General features: G+C 47.0%; 1 protein-coding gene across 1 annotated transcript in view; it reads left to right on the top strand.

Annotated features, from left to right (window-relative positions):
* Positions 1-20,975, top strand: part of ATAD2 (ATPase family AAA domain containing 2) — a 750,324-nt gene that overhangs the window by 616,666 nt on the left and 112,683 nt on the right. Inside the window, exon 24 of the mRNA XM_069621583.1 lies at positions 17,975-18,118. Coding sequence (XP_069477684.1) covers positions 17,975-18,118 — 144 coding nt within the window. The remainder of the gene's footprint in view (positions 1-17,974; positions 18,119-20,975) is intronic.

The following is a 20,975-nucleotide window of genomic DNA, read 5'->3' as shown; positions in this document are numbered from 1 at the left end:
TTCTTCTAAGAGGAGCTTTAGGGGATGCGTTCGTAGTGGAGTGGTTCTTCCAGTCCCCGTCATTCCGCAAATGTTGCGGAGGTTCGGTTCCCAGATGATCCTCATTGCTCTGGCGTGGGCCAGGAGAGCGAGGTACCCGGACATTCTAGACATGTCTATCTGCCCTCCACGCCGTCTTCCCTACTGAGATCTGCTCACACGGGATGGGGCGGGGGGAAGTCGGGTTCTCCATCCCGAGGTCAAGTCCCTCAGCCTTCATGCTGGGAATATGAAAGGTTGAGGTGTAAGGACCTCCCCGAAGACGTGATGAAGGTGTTGCTTTCGGCCAGAAGGCCTGCAACCAAATCCCTGTACTGTTGCCGTTGGAGAAAGTTCTGCGACCTGGTGCAGGGTACAGAATGTGGATCCTTTTCAATGTTCAATTCCTGTAGTTCTGTCTTTTTTGCTTCCGTTAGCCCACACGGGCCTGCAACTGGGTACCATTAAGGGTTACCTGGCGGCGCTGTCCATATTTAAGTGTTTGTCTGAGGACTGTTCTTATTTTAAGATTCCTTTACTTTCTCAGTTTCTTAAATGGATAACTAATGTGTTTCCACCATCCCCTTTCCAGGTGCCGGGATGGGATTTGAATTTAGTTCTAAAGTTCCTAATGGGAGCTCCCTTTGAGCCCTTGCATTCTTGTCCATTGAGACTGTTGTCCTTTAAGACTGTATTTTCAGTTGTGGTTACTTCCGCTCGCAGAGTGAGTTGCAGGCACTTTTCCGCCAAGCCTCCTTTCACAGTGTTCCATAAGGACAGGGTTGTCCTTGGGGTTAGTCCTTCTTTTCTTCTGAAGGTTGTGTCGGAATTTCATTTGAGCCAGAAGGTAATTCTTCCGGCGTTTTATACTCCTCCGCATCCTGGTAAGGAAGAGGAGAGGCTCCATAGGCTGGATCCTAGGAGAGCTTTGAGTTTCTATCTCTCACGGATGTCCCGGGTCAGAGTGGACGATCAGCTCTTTGTTGGATATGCTGGAAGGCGTTTAGGTCAAGTAATTTTCTAAGCAGACCTTGTCCAGATGAATCATTTTGATGATCTCTGAATGTTATCGTTTGTCGGGTAAGGACCCTCTGGTAGGCTTACGGGCTCATTCCACTAGGGGTGTGGCTGCCTCTACTGCTCTGCAGATGGGTGTTCCCATTCGTAATATCTGTGAAGCAGCCACATGGGCCTCTGTCCATACTTATGTGAGACGCTATTCCCTGGATTCCATCCACGGGCAAGATTTGGCCTTTGGTAAGGCGCTCCTCTATTCAGCAATTTGATTGGGCATTCTAAAATTCTAAATTCTTTTCTCACCGCCAGGCGTTGGTACTGCTTTGGGAATCTGTCAGATGTGGAATACGTCGGATGAACCAATCCCCTCGAAGAACGAGTTACGTTCTTACCTGGTAATGTTCTTTTGATGGGATGTATATCCGACGTATTCCACATCGAACCCTGCCCCTCTACAGAATGTCTTATGCGATTGCAGCTTACGTTTCTGCAAGGTTTTCTGTAGTCATACTGGCAGAAGATTGGTGCGACACGTTCTGGGGAAAAAACTAAAACTGAGGCTACGCGCGTAGTGCATCCTACTTATAACATCTGGTGACGTCTGCTCGACTGAGGCCCTCGAGGGACAGCTTATCGACGTCATCGATGTAGGACACGACGCCGGAATTTATTTTTATGAAGCAGCATAGCTGTGGACATTACTGTCAGATGTGGAATATGTCGTATGAACTTCCCATCGAAAGAACGTTGCCAGGTACGAAAGTAACTTGTTCGACTGCCTCATAACAGGGGACTCGTACGACACATGCTTTTTGAATACCCAAAAAACCATGGGCCTTCTCTTCAGTCTGGGGTTCTCTATCAACGAGAAGAAATCCAGTCTAGTCCCCAGTCAAATAAAACTATTTCTGGGAGCTTTGATCCGGACAAAAGACTGCCTCGTCTTCCCCTCCAACGAGCGGGTTCAGAACATGCTGTTTCAGATTCCTCAATATGTAGCCAGTCGGGAGGTGATGGTGCGCAAAGCCATGCGCTTGCTAGGAATGATGGCGGCGTGCATATACTAGATTCCCCATGCTTGGCTGCACATGCGTCCCATGCAAGAGTGGCTTAACAGCCAGTGGCGTCAGGCCAGCAGACAATGGGAAGATCTGGTAGTTGTTGTAGCCAGCCCTCGTTCTCTATTCAGTGGTGGTCAGGAGAAAACCTCTTGAAGGGGAAGAACTTCACCACCCTTGCAGTGGAAGCCACTCTCACAACAGACACATCTCTCACGGGGTGAGGGGGCTCACCTGCTTCAGCAGACAGCACATGTAGTGTGGTCTCCAAATCCTGTCCGTACAATGCAAAATTGCAAAAATAAAAGGTCTCACTACCACCCACTGACCAACAAACTAGTTAACCTTCGCTGACTAGGACAACCACACCCTTTAGATTCAAGACTATCTCCATAATTGAAACAGAAAAAATAATACTCTACCTCAAACCTTCTAAATGTAAAGGCGACACGTGCCCAGCACAGATAATAAAGGATGCAGCTAGAGACCTAGCCCCTTTTATCTCCAAGTTCATAAACTCCTCATTTAAAACTAATACAGTACCGGCCAATCTTAAAGAATCCTGGGTTCTACCATTACTTAAAAAAACAAACTCTGGACCCCTCTATCCCTACCAATTACAGACCCATCACCACTGCCATTTCTACTTAAAATTTTAGATAGTCCTGAATTTGTATATAAGCGGCTCTATCTAGAAGCCAACCACCTACTTGGCTCACGACAATCGGGCTTCCGCCCTCTCCATGGCACTGAAACAGCGCTGTTGGACCTTAAGACACAAATTGAAGAACTAAAGGATAATGGAAAAATAGCTTTACTACTCCTACTGGACTTGTCGGCAGCGTTCGACTTGGTGGACCATGCAGTATTATGCAACCACCTCCAATTTGCCGCCAACTTCACCAAAGATGCTGAAGCTTGGGTCCAATCCTTCTTAGCTAACCGGACCATGATTCTTCTCTACTTCAGCCTCTGCCGAACCCATTAAAATAACCTGCGCGGTCCCACAAGGTTCCTGCATCTCCCCTACTATGTATAATATCTTCACCAAGCCTCTGTTTGACAAGTTGGATAGACTGGCTGTCACCTACACTAATTATGCAGATGACACACACATCCTCATACTCCTTTCGGGCAACTTCGAGACTGACTCAGCCTTGGTGAACAAAATATACACCCCGATTCAGGCATGGATGGCATCCCATGGCCTCTGCCTGAATGACGAAAAAACAGAATTACTAATCTTAGGTTCTGAAGCTAATATCCAAAAACTCAGCCCAAACTACACATCCTTCAACATTGATAACAACCCTATCAAGAGGATGTCTGTAGTTAGAACTTTAGGATTCTACTTGGACTCCTCTCTCACTCTTAAAAAGCAAGTCAATTCCCTTGCCTCATCCACAACGTACACTTGCAAACTCATCAGAGCTTCCAGACCATACCTCTCGAGAGAGAGCTGCACCACACTAGCCAACGCTCTTATGTCAGGATTACATTACTGTAATGCCCTGTACTCGGGAGCCAACAAATACATTACAGACAAAATCCAAAGACTGCAGAATAACGCCCTGAGGGCAGCATTGAACATCCCTTACAGAGAGCATATTACCGAATTCAGGAAGGAGGTTAACTGGCTGAAAATAACGGACAGAATTATCCTCAAAACAGCATCCGTCACCTCCAAATGCCTGAATAACCTAGCACCCCCATACCTTATGGATAAAATTACCAGGAGAACAGCTACCTGCCCTACGAGACCTGCTAACTCATTTATGTTAGCGATTCCTAGGTTCAAACGCTTGACAGCAGGAGGAACCAGTTTCCCTGTTAAAGCGGCACAATGTTGGAACAAATTACCAGTTGACCTCAGACTAGAACAACCCTACCCTATATTAAGACATAAGATACTCAATTGGCTACACACTAAACACCTAACTGCCGAACTACACTTCTACCTCTCCAGCCCCTACACGACCCTTTGTTCCCTCAAACTACACTGTAGATTAGTTAACTATACACGCATGGTCGTCTGTTCTGTCATATTTGCATGCACCATGGATACACGTTAACGTAGACATGTAAGGTTGTATATAAATATCTGTATATATTTGTGTGCATATATTACTCGCGATAATGCCTCCTTGACTTACCAAGACCATTGCTTTGCATTTAATGTATCTTGTACCTGTATTTTTGCTCCTACTGCAATCACTGCTCCATGTATTGCTACCTTGTACTGTAACTAAGTTTTAAGATTTCTTGTTTCTGTTGCGCCAGTCTACCTAAGGGCTTGGTGCGCATTACCAAACAAATAAACAATCAAGTAGCGTCCAACCATAAAATTTACTGGATTTATTAGCGGTGTTCAAGGCATTAAAAGCCTTTCTGATGCAACTACAAGGGAAGACAGTGCCGATTCTAACAGACAGCACTACAGCCATGTATTACCTGAACAAACAAGAGGGCACTCACTCTCCAGGGCTATCCCAAAACATTTGGATATTGGCTCTCAAACACAAGATGCTTCTGTTGTCCCAACATGTTCCAGGGGAACTCAATCTTCTGGCAGACTTGCTCAGCAGAGATTTTCCTCTGCCCGAAGAATACGTATGGCGTCTGCACGAAGACATTGTGTCCAACGTCTTCACAGAATAAGGCTTGCCAGAGATCGACCTGTTCGCAACTCAGGAGAACGCCCAATGCCAAGACTACGCCTCAGGGTACCCACAGAACCGCTCCAAGGGGAACGGTCTCTGGATTACATGGTATGGGAAATTTGTTCTCACTCCCATCCTGACCCACTCCCCCGACTCACCTTCTCAACAAGATAGCGCACAAGATGCACCAGGAACCAGTCACCTTGATACTGGTGCCACCCATGTGGGCCCGCCAAACCCTGGTTCGCTCATCTGATGGAAATGTCCCTCTCCCCACCAGTGAAACTGCCCTGCCCGTACAACATGTCTCGTGACACGGGGGAGACCTTACACCCATGCTCACAAACTCTGAACTTAGCAGCCTGGCTCCTGAGGTCATATAGTTTGGACACCTTCAGCTCCCTCAGAGGTGCATGGACATACTGAGGGAAGCTAGTTATTGCTATGCCAGCAAATGGAAATGGTTTGTCATCTGGTGTAATTCCAAGGGCGTCAATCCCATCGATTGCTCACCCACACACACATTGTGCTGTACCTTACCATCTGTTAGACACTGGGTTGGTCTTCAATTCCCTAAAGGTTCATCTGGCTGCTCTCTCAGCCTACACCACATCACAACAAAAGGTGTTGTGTTGGAAGATACCGGTGATTAAGGCTTTTGTGGAAGGGGTTAAGAGGATGTGTCCTTCCATTTCTCACCCAGCTCCTTGGCGGGACCTAGATGTGGTTTTGACCAGGTTCATGGGAACTCCCTTTGAGCCAATGCATAAAGCAACTCTAAAGGACCTGACGTATAAGACAGCCTTCTTAGTGGCTATCACTTCTATTAGAAGGGTTAGCAAACTACAGGCTCTTTCTGTTGTAGACCCCTTTGTGACAGTCCAGAGGGATTAGGTAGTTCTGCGCACTCACGCCAGGTTTGTGCCCAAATTCATCTCGAAGTTCCATGTGAACCAATCTATTGAACTACCTACTTTTTTCCAGAATCCCACTAGCATGGCCGAAAGAAGCCTACACACACTAGAAGTGCGCAGGGCAGTCATGTTCTACCTGGAAAGAACTAAACCACTGAGGAAAACTAACCTATTTTTTGTTTCAGTGGCAGTTGATAGAGAAGGGGATACTGTCTCTAAATCAGCTATCTCAAGGTGGATTGTCAAATGCATCACACTGTTAAACTCTAAGAGAGAATTGCCATTCAAGCCTAGAGCACATTCTACTCGGGGCACTGGGACATCCATAGCATTCATTGCAATTGTTCCCTTTGAGTCCATTTAAAGAAGCGGAAACCTCCAGTTCTGTACACACCTTTGCAAAACACTATTGCCTCAACACTCTTTCTAGGTCCGATTCCAAGTGGGACAAGCAGTACTAAGACCTCTTTTCTCTACTGTTCCTTCTCACAACCCACCTCCAACTCTGGGTACTGCTCGCTAGTCTATGCACAGCATGTGATTATGTGAACCATAATAGCATTTTTGATGATTATATCTGCTTGCATTCACATGCACCTTCCCTACCTCCCCGCTCGGGGTGGAAGGAACATAGACATCTTACTACATCTCTCTTCTTCATGTACTCAATCACAATAGCCTTGGGCTCCCTCATGGCAGAAAAAATACAATCGGAGGGACCTCAGCGCGTGAGGGATTTTGGGTACACTACACGTCACGATAGGGATATTGTTAGACATGCCTATGCCGACGTCCCCTTTCGGTCCCCGAAAGACGAGATACAATACTCTGCAGTTACCACTGGATGTCGGACCATATGCACAGCATGTGAATCTAAGCAGATGCAATCATCAGAAATGCTATTACGGTTAGTAATGCATGTCATATCACTAACAATTAGAGCAATACTGAGATGAGTGTCAAAGAAAAGGGTTATGTTGGGGAGAATTCTCAGAAATTTGCTAATTCCTCTACCTTAGAGACCCCCAGCTATGTTGCTGGACTCTGGACTTACATTTTTTTACCTGGAGAGAGTGAGACCCTTTTTTCCCACTGTCTCGTGTATTTTTAATGCAATTTGAGCTCTTTATCGAGTCTGACAAACTCCATAGGCATCATCTTGGCACAGGGCAGTCTTTCAGATTTCCCAAAGGTTTAAATACCTTCTCTGCGATCAACTACTGTTTCCCAGAGCAGTAAAGTGAAATTGACTTTGCTTACATCTGTAACTTTCTAGACCCAGCACACACGGTCTTACAATAGGGTGCTGGAGGGGTTACTTAGTATCCCCTTTGTCTAGTTTCTCATGTAACATTTTTGCGTTACCCTTTCCTCAATGAATGGCTGGTGGCAGTGGTTTACTTTTAGATACCGTGGTATGCATTTACTGTGGGTTGCTTTCGCAGCTGCAGTAAAGCACCCAAGGGTGCCATTTTTGTCAAAATGGCCCCAGTCCTCTTTTCTCGCCATTTCTTTGTGGAAAGGTCCTTGAGATTTGCTAGGCACGCCAAACCAGGTTTGGTCCCTTTGTTCGCTTTGCCTTTGGCGGGATTCACAAGTGAAGCCCGTCTCTGGCTCCAGGGTGTCTGGTGGGGGTAGGAAGTGAGGGAGGTGCCCGAAACTCCGTTAGTCTCCTAGGAGACCCAAATGCATGTAATCATTGGCCGGGTGACTGTCCAGCAGGGACAGTCTCTCTGCTGGTTGACTAACAGCTAGACTGGAATGAATAGGAACAAACCTAAGTTGAGGCTTTTGGCTTGGAAGGCAGTCGACCACTGGACGAAGGAACCGAAGAAGAACTTAAAGAGGACACCTGCTGCAACTCCTGGACCGTTGGTTTGCCCGGTGAAGCCCTGCTGCTGTGCTGAAACTCAAAATTCGTATAGACGGAAGCCCCTGCAAGGACGACTTCTCCCTTTTGAGGTGGTGGGACCAATCAACTCCTAAGTAAGCCACCTGGACCTTCTCTCAGAACTGGTTGCATTTCCACAGAGTTGCTACTGGAAACCGAAAACGCCAGGGAGAGTAACACCCGATTGTGTGCGTTGCTTTTAAGTTGGCCAAGAGCTCCAGGTAGATCCTCCAGACTCTCAGGAAGCAGGACTGACCGAGCCTGAGCCCCTTCAGCAGAGTGTGGGACTCCAGAAGCAAGGAAAGTCCATCTTGACAGCCAGAAACCGCAGTGTTGCGATTTGCGGTAGTCGCGAAGAGCTGAAACACCGAAGTGGCACTTGTTTGAAGATTGCTGGTTGCTAGCGGTGACTGTCCCATTGCAGTGCAGGAGTCCCCAGAAGTCTTCCCTCTTGTCCCCACGACTGAGGCCTAGGAACATTGAGATCTGCAGAGCTGCACAGGAACAGAAGTCATCTGCTGCACTTTTTTTTTTCAATCCAAAGGCAGTGTAAAGTCTGAGAGAACTTGCCTCTTATTGTAGAGTTGCTTGCATCTTCTACTGCTCACAAGCCTAAACAGCTTGTGGCCCTACATTGATTCTTCTTTTCTTCAAAGACTTCTAAAAAATTGTGCAAAGACTTTTCTTACTTACTTGAAGTGTTTCAGCTCATATAAGACTTTTGCCCATTGACTTTGACTTAACCTGTTGCACTGAATTACTCTGCTTAGTGGATCCAAAAGTATTTGCCTGGTTAAGAATATTTGTGTTCTCTTGTTTGTTCTAATAACCTTTTCCTTTGACCAAGTTGTAAGAGTATACTAAATGCAACAGTAAGATATTAATGTCCCTACAGCAATTCACAGACGCAGAATGGGAAACCATCACTAGTTACCACAAAAAAGTATCTAGAAACGCCAGGTTTCAGTTAATACAATTCTACATAATGAACAGAGCCTTCCTCACTCCGGGGGTCATCTCTAGATTCAGCGAAGCCAACACCATGGGATGCCCCAAGTGCTACGAACCCCAGGTGAACATGACCCATATGTTCTGGGGGTGCCCCGCTATACAAACCTTCTGGGCACAAATTAAAACCACAGTTGCCGAGGCCGACATCACCCTGGAAGTGCAAACACCCATGGCATGCATTCTGGGAAGATACCGCAGGAACAGTAAAAATAAGCCGCTTAATAGGCTGAAGGACCTAATGTACATACTTGTGAAAACGACGCATCGCCATGTGTTGGAAATGCCCCCAAGCACCGAGCTTAGCCACATGGTGGGAAGACCTCCGTAAATGGACACAGGCCGAAACAGTAGCCTGGGAGATCGCCCAACGTCAACAGGGACAGGACACCTCTAATGATCTACTACAGTGGGTGGAGCTCAGTGACGCTATTCAGCCCCAAGATGGTGGACTCTTCGAGCAAAAGCACGATCTTTCCAGAATGAAAAGTGGAAAAAAAATATATACCTTACGGTGTAGTTTGCAACGGTCTTGGTGGGAGGGAGGCTAAGAAGGGAGGGAGGGTTTCCTAAGGGAGTTATGAGGCCGGGTTAAGGCCCTGTTGGTTGTATTGTTATATAATGCAATAAATAAATTTAAAAAAAAAATAAAAAAAGATATTAATGTCCCCAGCACCCTAATTATTGAAGTCACCTGAGGGTGTAGGTTGTGACTGGGCCATACCAAAAGGGTCTTTACTGATTTAGAGACTAAAGGTGTATAGTTTTGGAGTGTATTTGTGTTTTGCTTTAATATTGCTCCATTCTGAAGAAGGCTTATTCTAACTGACTGATAAATTAATAATTGTTTATTCAAGAAACCTTGTGTACGTATTTATTTGAATACTTGTCACTGTGAATCTGTGTAACTCCCCTAAAGCTCACATTGACCCCCTCTTGAGATAAGCCTGGCTGCTCAACGTGCTACCAACCTGTGTAGTACAAGCTTATACCAAAGGTTGGGTCCCTATTGCCAGGAGGTCATGGTTGTTGTAGTGCACCCAAAGGGTACTGCATACAATCTTGCCTCACGCCCCTCAAGCACACCCTGCTTTTCATTTTACTAGTATTACAGAGGTGGAAGTTATATCGATCTTAAAAGGTATGCAACCATCGAAATGCAAGGGCGACATCTGCCCAGCCCACATCATCAAGGAATGCTCGTATATCTTAGCGCCGCTCATTGCCGCATTCATCAATGCCATTTTCCTTTGGTCTGGTCCCTTCATGTCTGAATGAAGCTTGGGAACTCTTCCCCTCATCAAAACAAACCCTTGCTAGACCCTTCCATACTGAATAATATCGACCCATCACCACTGCCCCATTTCTACTGAAGTAGTTGGGCAGAGCAGCCTACATTTAAATACAGCACTTCCTAGAAGTGATCAGCTGCTGGGGTATACACCATTCTGGATTGTGCCCAGGCCATGGAACCGAATCTGCCTGGCTAGGCTTGAAAAACCTGCGAGATGATATTGTGGATGAGGGGAAGCCAGCCCTCCTCCTCTTGGACCTCGCAGCAGCCTTTGACCTGGTTGACCACAATATTCTGTGCCACCATCTGATTACGGCTACATACTTTTCTTCTGGAGCTACTGCCTGGATTGCCTCTTTTCTAAACAGAACCATCAGTGTTTGCAGAGAACACTAGTGCCCCCCTTCTCCCGTTTCCTGCATGGTACGACAAGGTTCTTGTGTATCCCACACCCTCTACAACATCTTCAGCAAGCCCCTCTTCAACCTTCTAGACTCCATCAGTGTATCTTACACCAATTACGCGAATGATACACAAATCTTCCACCCCTTTCTGGCAACTATCTGGTAGACTCTGCCACTCTAAACTGTTTACGTAACCATCCAGGCAAGAATGACCACGCATTCTGTGCCTAAACGGCAACAGGACCAAGCTTCTCATTGTAGGTTCACAAGCAGTGATCAAGAAACTCAAAGTATGATGTGCCTCTTTTAACATTGACAGCAATACGATCCCTGTCTCTTCATTGAAAACTTTAGGAATCTACCTGGATGCGACGCTCTCCGTGCCTTGGCCACTGCCGCCTCCGCGGCCCACACCATAAAACTGATTCATGCTTCTAGACCTTTCGTATCCCCCGATAGTCGTCTTGCTATTACCCGTACAGTCATCGGATCTAGGCTGGACTACTGTACCGTTCTCTTTGCAGGCACCTCAGCCCACAACTTACAGAAGATGCTGGTGATCCAAAACAACACTTTACGAGCATCCCTCAACATACCCGAAATGTAGCACATTTCATCAGCAAGAAGAAATGTTCATTGGCTTCCAATAAGGGAACAAATTACTCGCAGGTGCTGCTCGAAAATCAGGAAAGTGCAATCCTCTAGGCCAACTAGTTCTACCCATATACACTGACTCATCCAATCGAAATTCGAAAGCACAAACACTGGAGGCTCAAGTTTCCCCACGGTTGCTGCAAAACACTGGAACTTTCTCCCGCCGGCCCCACGATCTGAACAATCTTATTGGGTTTTCAGGAGAGCCTTAACAACTTGGCTCTTTGCGTAAACATTTTCTGAGAAACCCTGATCTAGAACACTCTTGTGCCTCAACTTTCGTGTAGCATGTCTTGTAACGGCGCCCTGATGCCCCTAGGTTTGGTGCCCTCTACAAATGCAAAAATTAATAAGAGCAGTGTGGCTTGGAAGGGTGTTGATCCAGCACAGCAGTACCACTGCACAACCAAATGTGGCAACATCTGGTGGAGCTCTGGGGATGGTACAGCAGGGTTAGTTGAGCACCCGACACTGACGGCAGCGCTGTGAAGCGTCCAACTGCACCTCCTTGTGAGCGTAAAGCCTTAGGAAAAAGCCACCTTCGATTCATACCATGGATCCATCAAACATCTGTACTCCAGAGGAGTCTATCTGGGTACGTGGTGGATTCCAGTGGTTAGACTGTGCTCATAAACCGGGCCAACCTTAGAGTTAAGCAGCATATCAGCAAATACTCAAAGCAATAAAAATGTGTACCTTTTTCCAGCAAATAAAATGGGACACAGCAAACTGATTGGAGCGTGGCCCCTGTTTCTATCAGCTCCACAGTATAATAGTTATTTATATAACGCACAAGATTTTCGAATGCAATGTATTTGTACCCTACTGCCATTTTTACTCTGCCAATTTTGCTCGCGATTGAATCTGTGACTAGATCTAGCACAGGTCGCCAGAAAGTTCTGATCAGGGGCAGAGGTGGATTTAACAGTCGCCAGGCAGACAAATGGCGAGCGTCCCCTGTGCTCCTTCCCTTCCCAGTATCTCTGACTGACACACGCCGCAGAAGATCCCACATTCAGAAGTGGAAGTATAATATAAATAATTGGTACGCTGTGCGTACCACTAGTACGTTTGCTTTTTACAGTGCATAGTAGTACTCTTGCCATGTAAAGTCACACCTATTCGCATTTGCCGCCGCGTTTTTCCCTGATGTATACATTTCAGCAGTAAAATACAAACGTATCTATCATGAGGCACCAATGCGTTTGAGGTTTCCTACATGCCAGACCGCCCCATGGCGCTGCACAAAGACGTGAAATGGTAAATTGCAGCAGTCACTGTGCTTAGAATTGTGATGTGTTTGTGCTAAAAGTTAACCTTTGCAAACTTTGAAAGGAGAGATTTCAAAAACATTTTACATGAATGCTAGAAAAAAACTGAGGTTAAGCGTGAAAGTGAATTTTGCTTCATTCTGCATAATGAGTACAAAGTGAGATAAACGTGTCATTGCGTTTCATAGCCACCCCAGCTGACCAGGTTGAAACCACCGTCTGAGGGAGACGGGGATGGTTATATCTCTGATGGTGTGTTTTTGTGAGTGAAATCTGAATCCACGGTTTACTGTATTAGACAGAACCATGCTGTTGCTGCAGCCAGGCAGAAGAATCCTGTACAAATCCGATAAGTGGTATAAGATGTGCAAACAGAGGTTTCTGCAGCGAGCTAGGCAGAAACCACCTGGCGCATGTGGCAGAGATTGTATCCATCAATACAGCAGCTGGGCTGAAATTATAAACGGAGCTTCTTTACATCACGCTTCTTTTAATGCATACATTTCTGCTGTCACTGACACCCCAGGAAAACCACTAACTACACAAACTAAGGCTAACCATTATCAGATATCCACCCATGTTGCTGTGACCTGGGCACTGGGGGTTTTATGGCCGGGCCCCACGACCCATCCCTTGGGGCCCCTGCCCTGATTTCCTAGCATTTCTTCTCCTTTCTAGCCCCCGCTGCACCATTCTCCCCCAACCCCTCCGCCCCCCCCCCTTTCTGGTTCACTTGCCCGGGTTGATTATCTCATTCCCTTGGTGCCCTCTCCCGATGTTTGGGCATTTGTTTAATACTCTGAGCCCCCCCCCCAATTCCCCTGTTCCCGACCTCGGGGGGGGGGGGGGGTGATATTTTGGCTGGGCGCACAACTGTCGCTGGGGCCCTGCCCAGATTTGCCAGATTTGTCTGTCCAAGCTGAACCCCTTCACCATCCATTCCCGGTCCTTGGGGTGGGGGTGGGGGACTTCCTTTCCCAGCCTTTGTGCCCCACACTGTAAACCCCACACCCTCCCCCCCGTAATAATTATCATTAACTAGCATTTAGTGACTTTTGAGAGTACTGAAACAGTAAGGTTAGAGGTATGCCAGATCGTGGTAGCGCTCGGGCCAATCAGATTCAAAAGATGGAAATGTACAATTTACTAGCGGCTGCACGGAAGTGGAACTAAATGGGCACCTCCAACCTATTCAACATAGACAACAGGACCAACAAGGGTTATGATATGGCCATTTGTAAGTTCCACTGGTGGTTTGCGCTGCTAGATTCAGGTTATTGCGTGGAACTGCCAATAAAATAACAATATGAAGTCCAATAGAATACGAATCACACAAATGAATGTCCAATGAATTTTGTATTCAGGTGATTTTCATTAACCAGAGTGATTTGCCGACACGTGTTTCGACCTTCTGCGGTCTTTCTCAAGGCAAAGTTCTAATGTAAATGCCACTGGTACTGCTACTGTGCTAAGATTTATTTGAGAATATTCCGGATGTGGTATCCAAATGACCTGCTGATAGAAGGCTGTTGAGCCTAACAACAAAGTTTGTAAGCATCGGTTCACTGTGCAACTGTGAGCATTTCCTGTTGCCAAGATCTCAATAAACTGACGTCATACAATGGATATAGAGTCCTCATCCCCGCATAATGCTGCTCGATACCAATAACATATTGGTACCCACCAATACACCTACCGAAACACACCGCCAACAACACATAGCCTACCTTCCCGCGTCCCCACGAAAACGGTACCTCATGTGTGGGTGCACCTACCTGGGGCGCTAAAGGAAAAGGGTAACCCACTGGTAACCCCCAAGCCTTTCGGCACAGCACATTTTGTTCATGTGGGCAACATACAGATTTGGGCCTAGGGTGTCGAAGCCAGCCCGGAAAACAGGGATCCCCATGCATTTCCCAAAATAGGACACCTGCGGGAATCCACAGATGTCTGCCTTGCGCAAATTGGCCCAGAATTTATTACCAAGAACCCCGGGCAAAGACCCACATGGGTGAAGGTTGCCCAAGGCCAGGGATAGTACCGCTGACTTTGCTGGATCCCTGGCTGCCCTGCGTTGCAGCTTCTCCCCACCAGGGAGTCTCTGCAGTGTGCCAGTACCTCCCCAAAGGGAAAAGCCACAACTCCAGGACGGTTGGAGATGATGTCCCTACCCTGGACATCCATGGTCCATGTGGGTGTACCATCCCCTAAGCACAGCAGCAGCTCCAGGGAGCCCCGGCAGGATCCCCATGCCTCCCCGGAGGTGACATCTGTAACCTAGCAAAGCCAGAGGTGGAGCCTGGGCTTGCAGACGGACAACCCACATGGGAGGGATCCGCTCCCAGGGAAACACCAATGTTCTGCTGGCATGGGGGTAATTTGTGGCCTGCCCCTGCAATTGTCCCAGCCCACCAACAGGTCTGTCCAGACGGCCCATTCCCAGCCACACCACCAACAATCCAGCCCCAGTCTCACCCACCCCACTGACAGTGGCCCCTAACCATAGAATAATAAACAGTACTCGCATAACGTTGCAGCTGCTCGCGTAGAAAAAGCTGTAAACAAAACAAAAAACATGTCACCTACGGTCAAACCAGCAAAAACAAATAACCCCTTGCAAGCCATCCCTGGTGGTCTACTGCACCTCACCCCATCACCCCCCACGGAAAACCCATTTGCCCCTTCTTACGGGCAGATATCTGCCTCCAGAGAGGTACCCCTGCCACCTAATTTCGGTGAGGGGGGAGAGGGCCCCCAAAAATTGTGGGACAGGCCCCCCAGTGGGTGGGGCAGTAAGGTTTGGGCACACCGGGGCCAGATTGGCACACCAATGTGCCCCTCTGCGTCAAGGCAAGTTTAGTAAACAAAGAAAATAATTCAAAATGGCAGGGGCTGGGGGGCACCGTACACTGCTGGGGAATTTTCTAATGTGAAGGGGGGTGCACCTCTCCACCCCAATTGGAGGGGCGGCACATCTCACTCAGCCCTACATGGTGGCAGATAAGGGGGGGGGGCTGTCCTGCACTCCTCCCTGGGCTCAGGCGTCCCTTCCTAGGAGCAGATAACTGCCCCCAGGGAGGGGTGCATGACCCCAAGTCCATTTTGGGTGGGGGGCAACCCCTTTCCATAATTCCCTGGTGGTTTTTTGCCCCCCACCCTTGGGGGCAGATGGTCACCCATCCGCCCCCAGGGATCTCCATACATGTGGCCCCATGCTTTGGGGGAGAGGGGGTGCTTACCTAGAAAGCTGCACCCCCCCTCCCACCCACCCGCCTCTATAACAGATCCCTGGTGTCAAGTGGGAATTGTTGCGCCAATCCTGGAGTAGCAATGCTTACACAAAGGGTGTCATTCAAAGGGTGTCGTTGGAAAGGGGAGAATCTCCCCTTTCAAAACACCCTCCCCCAAAAAAGTCCCTGGTGGCTAGGGCCCCCAAACCCCTTCCCCCTTCCATCACATTTTTTTTATGCCCTTTGCCCGCACCCCTGGGGGCAGATGGTCACCTGTCTGCCCCCGGGGGTTTTTTTGTATGTGCCCCCATGCTTTGGGGCCTCCCCATGCTTTGGGGCCTCCCTAGTAAGCGCCCCCGGCACTGTAAAGACATCCCTGGTGTCTAGTGGGCATTCCTGGGTGTGGATAGAGTGCTCGGCACCCTCTCTGCGTCCAGCAATGCTTTCACACAAGGTGTCGGAGAATTTCCCCTTTCCAACGACACCTCCCTCGATCTCCGGTTTGAAATACAGCCGGAGATCGAGGGGGAGAAAGGTGAACACTCGCCTTGCATTTTCACCGCAGCAGCCCGAAATGGCTGCTGCGGTGAAAATTACTTTCACTGGCATGTCGGCGTACTGATTGCACGCCGACGTGAAACTGAAAGTAATCCAGCCCGCTGGCAGTGAGGGGGGACCTCCCCCTCACATAGCCGGGGGTTGGATACAGTTTTGAGCGATCCCTGCTTTACAGGGATCTCTCAAAGCAGAGTGCCGAAAAGGACGAGCTATCTCGTCCTTGGCACTACGGAAGTAATTCAAAGTATGAGATGGCTCGCCCTTGGCACTGAAGGGGTTAAAGGTTTGATAATCAAAAAGAGAAATCATTATTTGTCTAGCAATGCCTTGAAGAGTACACATCACATAATAAATTAACCTGACAATATATATGCATTATAGACACAGGTCGAGCAAAAGAATGTGATTATACGTTTATTTCCCCCATCGTGGATGCCAGGTTTTCAAATGTAAACCAAGAGCATTTTGAGGCGTGCAATATATGAATGGACACTTTATTATTTAACAACCCTATAGCTTGGGCGCACGCCTTCCATTACATCTGTGATGTTTAATGATATTTCATTTGTGTGGGTTAAGGACACAGGCGACATGCACAAAATGGATCTGCCATTGCCTTGAACCCATCTTTTTCCAACATTAGCTTCAGGCTTGATCTTTTAATATTACCACCATTGACTGCAAAACCTGGCGTGGAGCCCCAGCTGTCTCTAGCTATAGTTGGACCCCTAAACACAAACTGTTAAAAAAAAACAAAAAAAAACACAACTTAACTACGGATACTTTATTAATTTAAAGTTCATCATTGTGCAACTCCACCCACTCTAGGCTCCGCGTCCATGACTCGCCCACGTGGGGCCCTGTCATTTTTGCCCACAGGGCCCTTGACCTTAAATCTGCCGCTGATCAGGGTTACCAGCAGATAAGTGCTGCAGGAATACTCTCTAATATTAATGCATGTTCTGCAGAGAAACTAAGGTAAAATAATCATACTTTCACTTGCATTAATCATTGGCTGCAAAGCAGTATGTATTACAAAATGTTAACCAGTAAAGAGTTCAAATTAATTAGAACTTTCATTAAAAAAAAATGGGTGCCACTGTAAGTGTCCGACGCTTTGGGCACAGCAATAACTTATATACATTTAATGAAGATACCCAGGGTGTTGAACCAGCTATAAACTTTTGTTTCCTGGTTAAGTAACTTTACACATTGGGCATTATTTTGAAGGGTGGATATAGAAATACTGGTTCAGGTTGTGCATTTAAATGTCACTAGCAACAAATTTGATTGTACATGCGAATAAAACAGTCTTCCATACTTCTGTTTCTGTATCCAATAGGTGCAGCTTTGTTTTTGTTACTAGTTTTCCTGTCAAATCTTATGAAGTATTCACATTTGTGATGTGCATTTGTGGTCCATTATTTAGATTTTATATTTCAGGTGCAAGAAGAAAAATGTAACCTAAACGTATTTCAAGTGACTTAATATGTTAGACTAAAAACAGGGTAGATATGGTACAATGGGGCAGAGAAAAAGCGCACGAATAAGAAATGATTGATGAAAAATTGTGTTTTCAGTGTTAAACATTATATTACAATTGTTCTCTAACCTAGTTTTCTTTCTAACTTTTTTTTTGTTGTTTTTAAGCACTTGACACTCCATGCTTTGCCTTTTGTTGCCCTGAAAACAGGTTGTTGCTATAACCAAACAAAGGACCAAAAGTGGCAGCCTTTGAAATCTAGTCACATGAGATGGTTAAATTGAGAGATTTTGGATTACCTGTACTTTAGTTACAGCGGTAAATGTCTTTTTAAAACCAGTTAAGATTGATCTAGTTGCTCTCACCTGACAACTGTGACCAGATGTGAATCCCTGCAGGGCTGACTTGGTAGTAACAAACACCAGCTGTTAAGCGTCAAGATAACCGGTTAATTTGTGGTGTGTTCTGTATAAATGGTAAATGATTACTAAGATTTCCTTTCAACTTCCTTAAGGTGGCTCATCTTCAAAGTATGCTCCATCCTATTATCATGTAAAGCCAAAGCACACTGCCACTGGTGAGGGTAAGAAACCAGAATCTGAAATGAACGGAATCAGGGCCTCTGCAACACCTGTGCTATGCAGCACACCGGCTGGTGGTAGGTGTTTTTAAACTGCATGTCAACACTATATGTTGAAGAACCTCAACCTTTGCAGTGAATCTTGGCTGACCCTAGCCCCGCTCCTCCCTTGATAATGTAGATATGTGAATTTTGTGTCTTGATTCTTTATACATTTCTAAAGTACCCTTGAAGGACCTAAAATGGGTATCACAAGTGCAATATTTTATCTCATATGAAGGGACCAATATTTTACTGTATAGTTTCTTCCTAAACCCACCTGTACCAGAGTTGAACACAATAGCTCCATATGGAATGCAATGCATTGAAGTTATTGTGCATGCGTGTAGCGCCTTATGTACCATTGGTATGATCTCAAAGCGCTTTGGGTTGAACGCCCTTGGGGACCAGGTCAGTGGAGAGAGTAGGGTAGCTTGGGTGCACTCAGTATATGTGCAGCCAGTGCAGTTTGCGCAGAGAGTGGCTGCATTCTAATGCTGGGTGCGGTGGTTGTGAGATTAGTGGAATGTGTACAGCAAGGTAGATGGCCTCCAAGTCTGCATTCTGGCAGCTGTGGAGCCTGTGTATGAGATTGTGTGCAGCTAGGCCGGTTTTGTTTGTGGGGTATAACTGCGTTCTAAAGGACTGTTGACGTGTTCGGGGAGTAGTGTAAATGTGTGCAGCTAGGCCGAATTGATCGAGGGGTATAGCTGCGTTCTATTAGTTGGTGTGAAAGAGAGAGGGAGGATATTGGTACGAGTGTGCTTAATGGTAAGAGGCCCCTATTCCTGGTTACTTTCAGAACCCAATGAACTGACCATGTCTGTTATGGTGGTGTTCATGGTAGTGGCTCTAGGAGATATTCTGACGGTTGTTTCCTTGTTTAGGAGGCTCTTCTAAGTGCCAGTGGGCCATTTTCCGGGTCACGGTCATTATTTATAATGGGTGGCTGGGTAATTCTGAGAGGTTTATGGTTTCAGGTGTGGCATTATACCGCAACAACTTTGTCCCTTCCGAGAGCAGGAGTGCTAGAGAGCTGATCGAGTGGAGGCCGTAGTGCATATTCTCAGGACATAAGAGCAAGTCCAACCAAGTATAGTTGCTATATCGTCTTGTAAGAGAGAGTTCATTGCGTTATTCCTTGGTAGGCGAGGGTAGCCTTACTTGATCATGTCACCTATCACAAGGCGGTATATGATGTGGCCCAATCGTAATGTTTGAAACATAAGTGCTTAAGGCTCTGCGGTAGTGGCTCTATGTGTTAATTCCCAGGGTGGCAGTGAGCAAGCCTGGTGACAGCATATGATTATGGTGATGTCAAGTCTCAGGTTTGGAGTCGTGAGTATTTGTGATTCGAGCACTGGGGGGGGGTGCATGGCCATCTTGTTTGGCACATGGGGGGGCTGCTAAGCCATTGTAGTGGTGCAAGCAGCTGCCTAGCCCAGGACACCTGGATCTCTTGAGCTGGTGTCCGTTACTCAACTGCTCCTACATTTTTCGTGATAATGCCGTTCTAGCCAAATGTTTGGCCATTGGAGGATGGTTTAGTGGTCCTAGGTGATCCCTTGCATGGTTTAAGGAAAAGGCCAGGTTTTCAGTGATTTACAGAAGGCCATGTAGTCTTGATTGTGTGGAAGCAGTGAGTTCCACAGTGTTGGCGCCAAGGTTGAGTAGGCGGACCCTCCAATCCTGGATGACTTGAAGGCTGGAATTACTAGCAGGAGGGTTGTGCCTGACCTCTCGGTTCATGTTGTGGGGGGGGGGGGGGGGGTGTATAATCTTTTCTTATAGATATGCTGGGCCGGACATGTGCACTACTCAGTGGGTGATGCATAGGATTTTGAAAGTAGCCCTTCGTCCAATAGGGTGCCAGTGAAGGGTGCAGAGAGCAGGTGAGATCTGATCCCTTAGCTGCCAGACTCCTCCTTGCACTGGGACTGAGTTTTGGACTCTTTGGCGTTTAAGTTGGTAGGCCCGAGCATCCAAGTAGATGAAGTTCGTATAGTCCAGTCTGAACATTACAATGGACATAATTGCGGCCACTCTGTTGGGGTTGGTGAAGTAAGGGAAGATGTGACTCAGGAGCCTAATGTGGTAGAGACAGGATTTGGATACATTATTGATCTGGGGGGACAGGGTTCAGCCAGAGTCCATAGTCCAGCCAAGGTTTTTGACTGTGGTGGAGGTGGGGCGATACCGATAGAAGGGGGCCATGGGAGTAGTTGTGGTAGTAGAACTGTTGCTGCACATCATGATCTCTGTTCCAGGGTTCAGAAGGAGATGGTTACTTGTCATCCATAGGTCTATCCCTCTGAGACCTGCTGCTATGAATCGGAGCTCTGTTTGGGGATTCTCAGGATAATTTGGGTGTTGTCAGCATAGTTGTAGCAGGTGAGGTTATGCGAGCGGATGATCCCTGGCAGAGGGTCATGTAGAGGTTGAATTTGAGAGATGAGGAGCAGTTGCCTTTGAGGGGTAGTGGGGGGAGTTCTCCTGTGTTCACAGGGCGAGCAGTGGAGAGAGGAAAGTGATTTGTTTTCGGTTTAGGAAAATGGTAATCCAGTTGAGTGCTGAGTCTCGGATTCATAGGGAGTGGAGTCAGTCCAGGAGGATTGAGCGTTTGATAGTGTCAAAGGCTACTGTAGATCAAGGAGAAACAGTGCTGTGCATCCCTCGGTCTGCAGGGACTTTGAGATCATCCCAGATCGAGATCAGTGTGATTTGTTCCGTGGCGCGGCCGAAAGCCTGATTGAGCGGGGTCTAGGTTGTTGGATTCAACAACATTTTTGCCCGGAGTGTGCAGAGCGTTCAATTTGTTTTTTAAAAGAATTGGGGGTTGGAGATGGGCGTGTGATTGATTGGCTTGAGGAGGTTAAGGCAGGCTTTCTTTAGGAGG

The sequence above is a fragment of the Ambystoma mexicanum genome, chromosome 5q, assembly GCF_040938575.1.
Source record: "Ambystoma mexicanum isolate Mex_15411 chromosome 5q, UKY_AmexF1_1, whole genome shotgun sequence".
Lineage (NCBI taxonomy): Eukaryota > Metazoa > Chordata > Amphibia > Caudata > Ambystomatidae > Ambystoma > Ambystoma mexicanum.
This window is presented reverse-complemented; position numbering and strand designations above follow the sequence as displayed.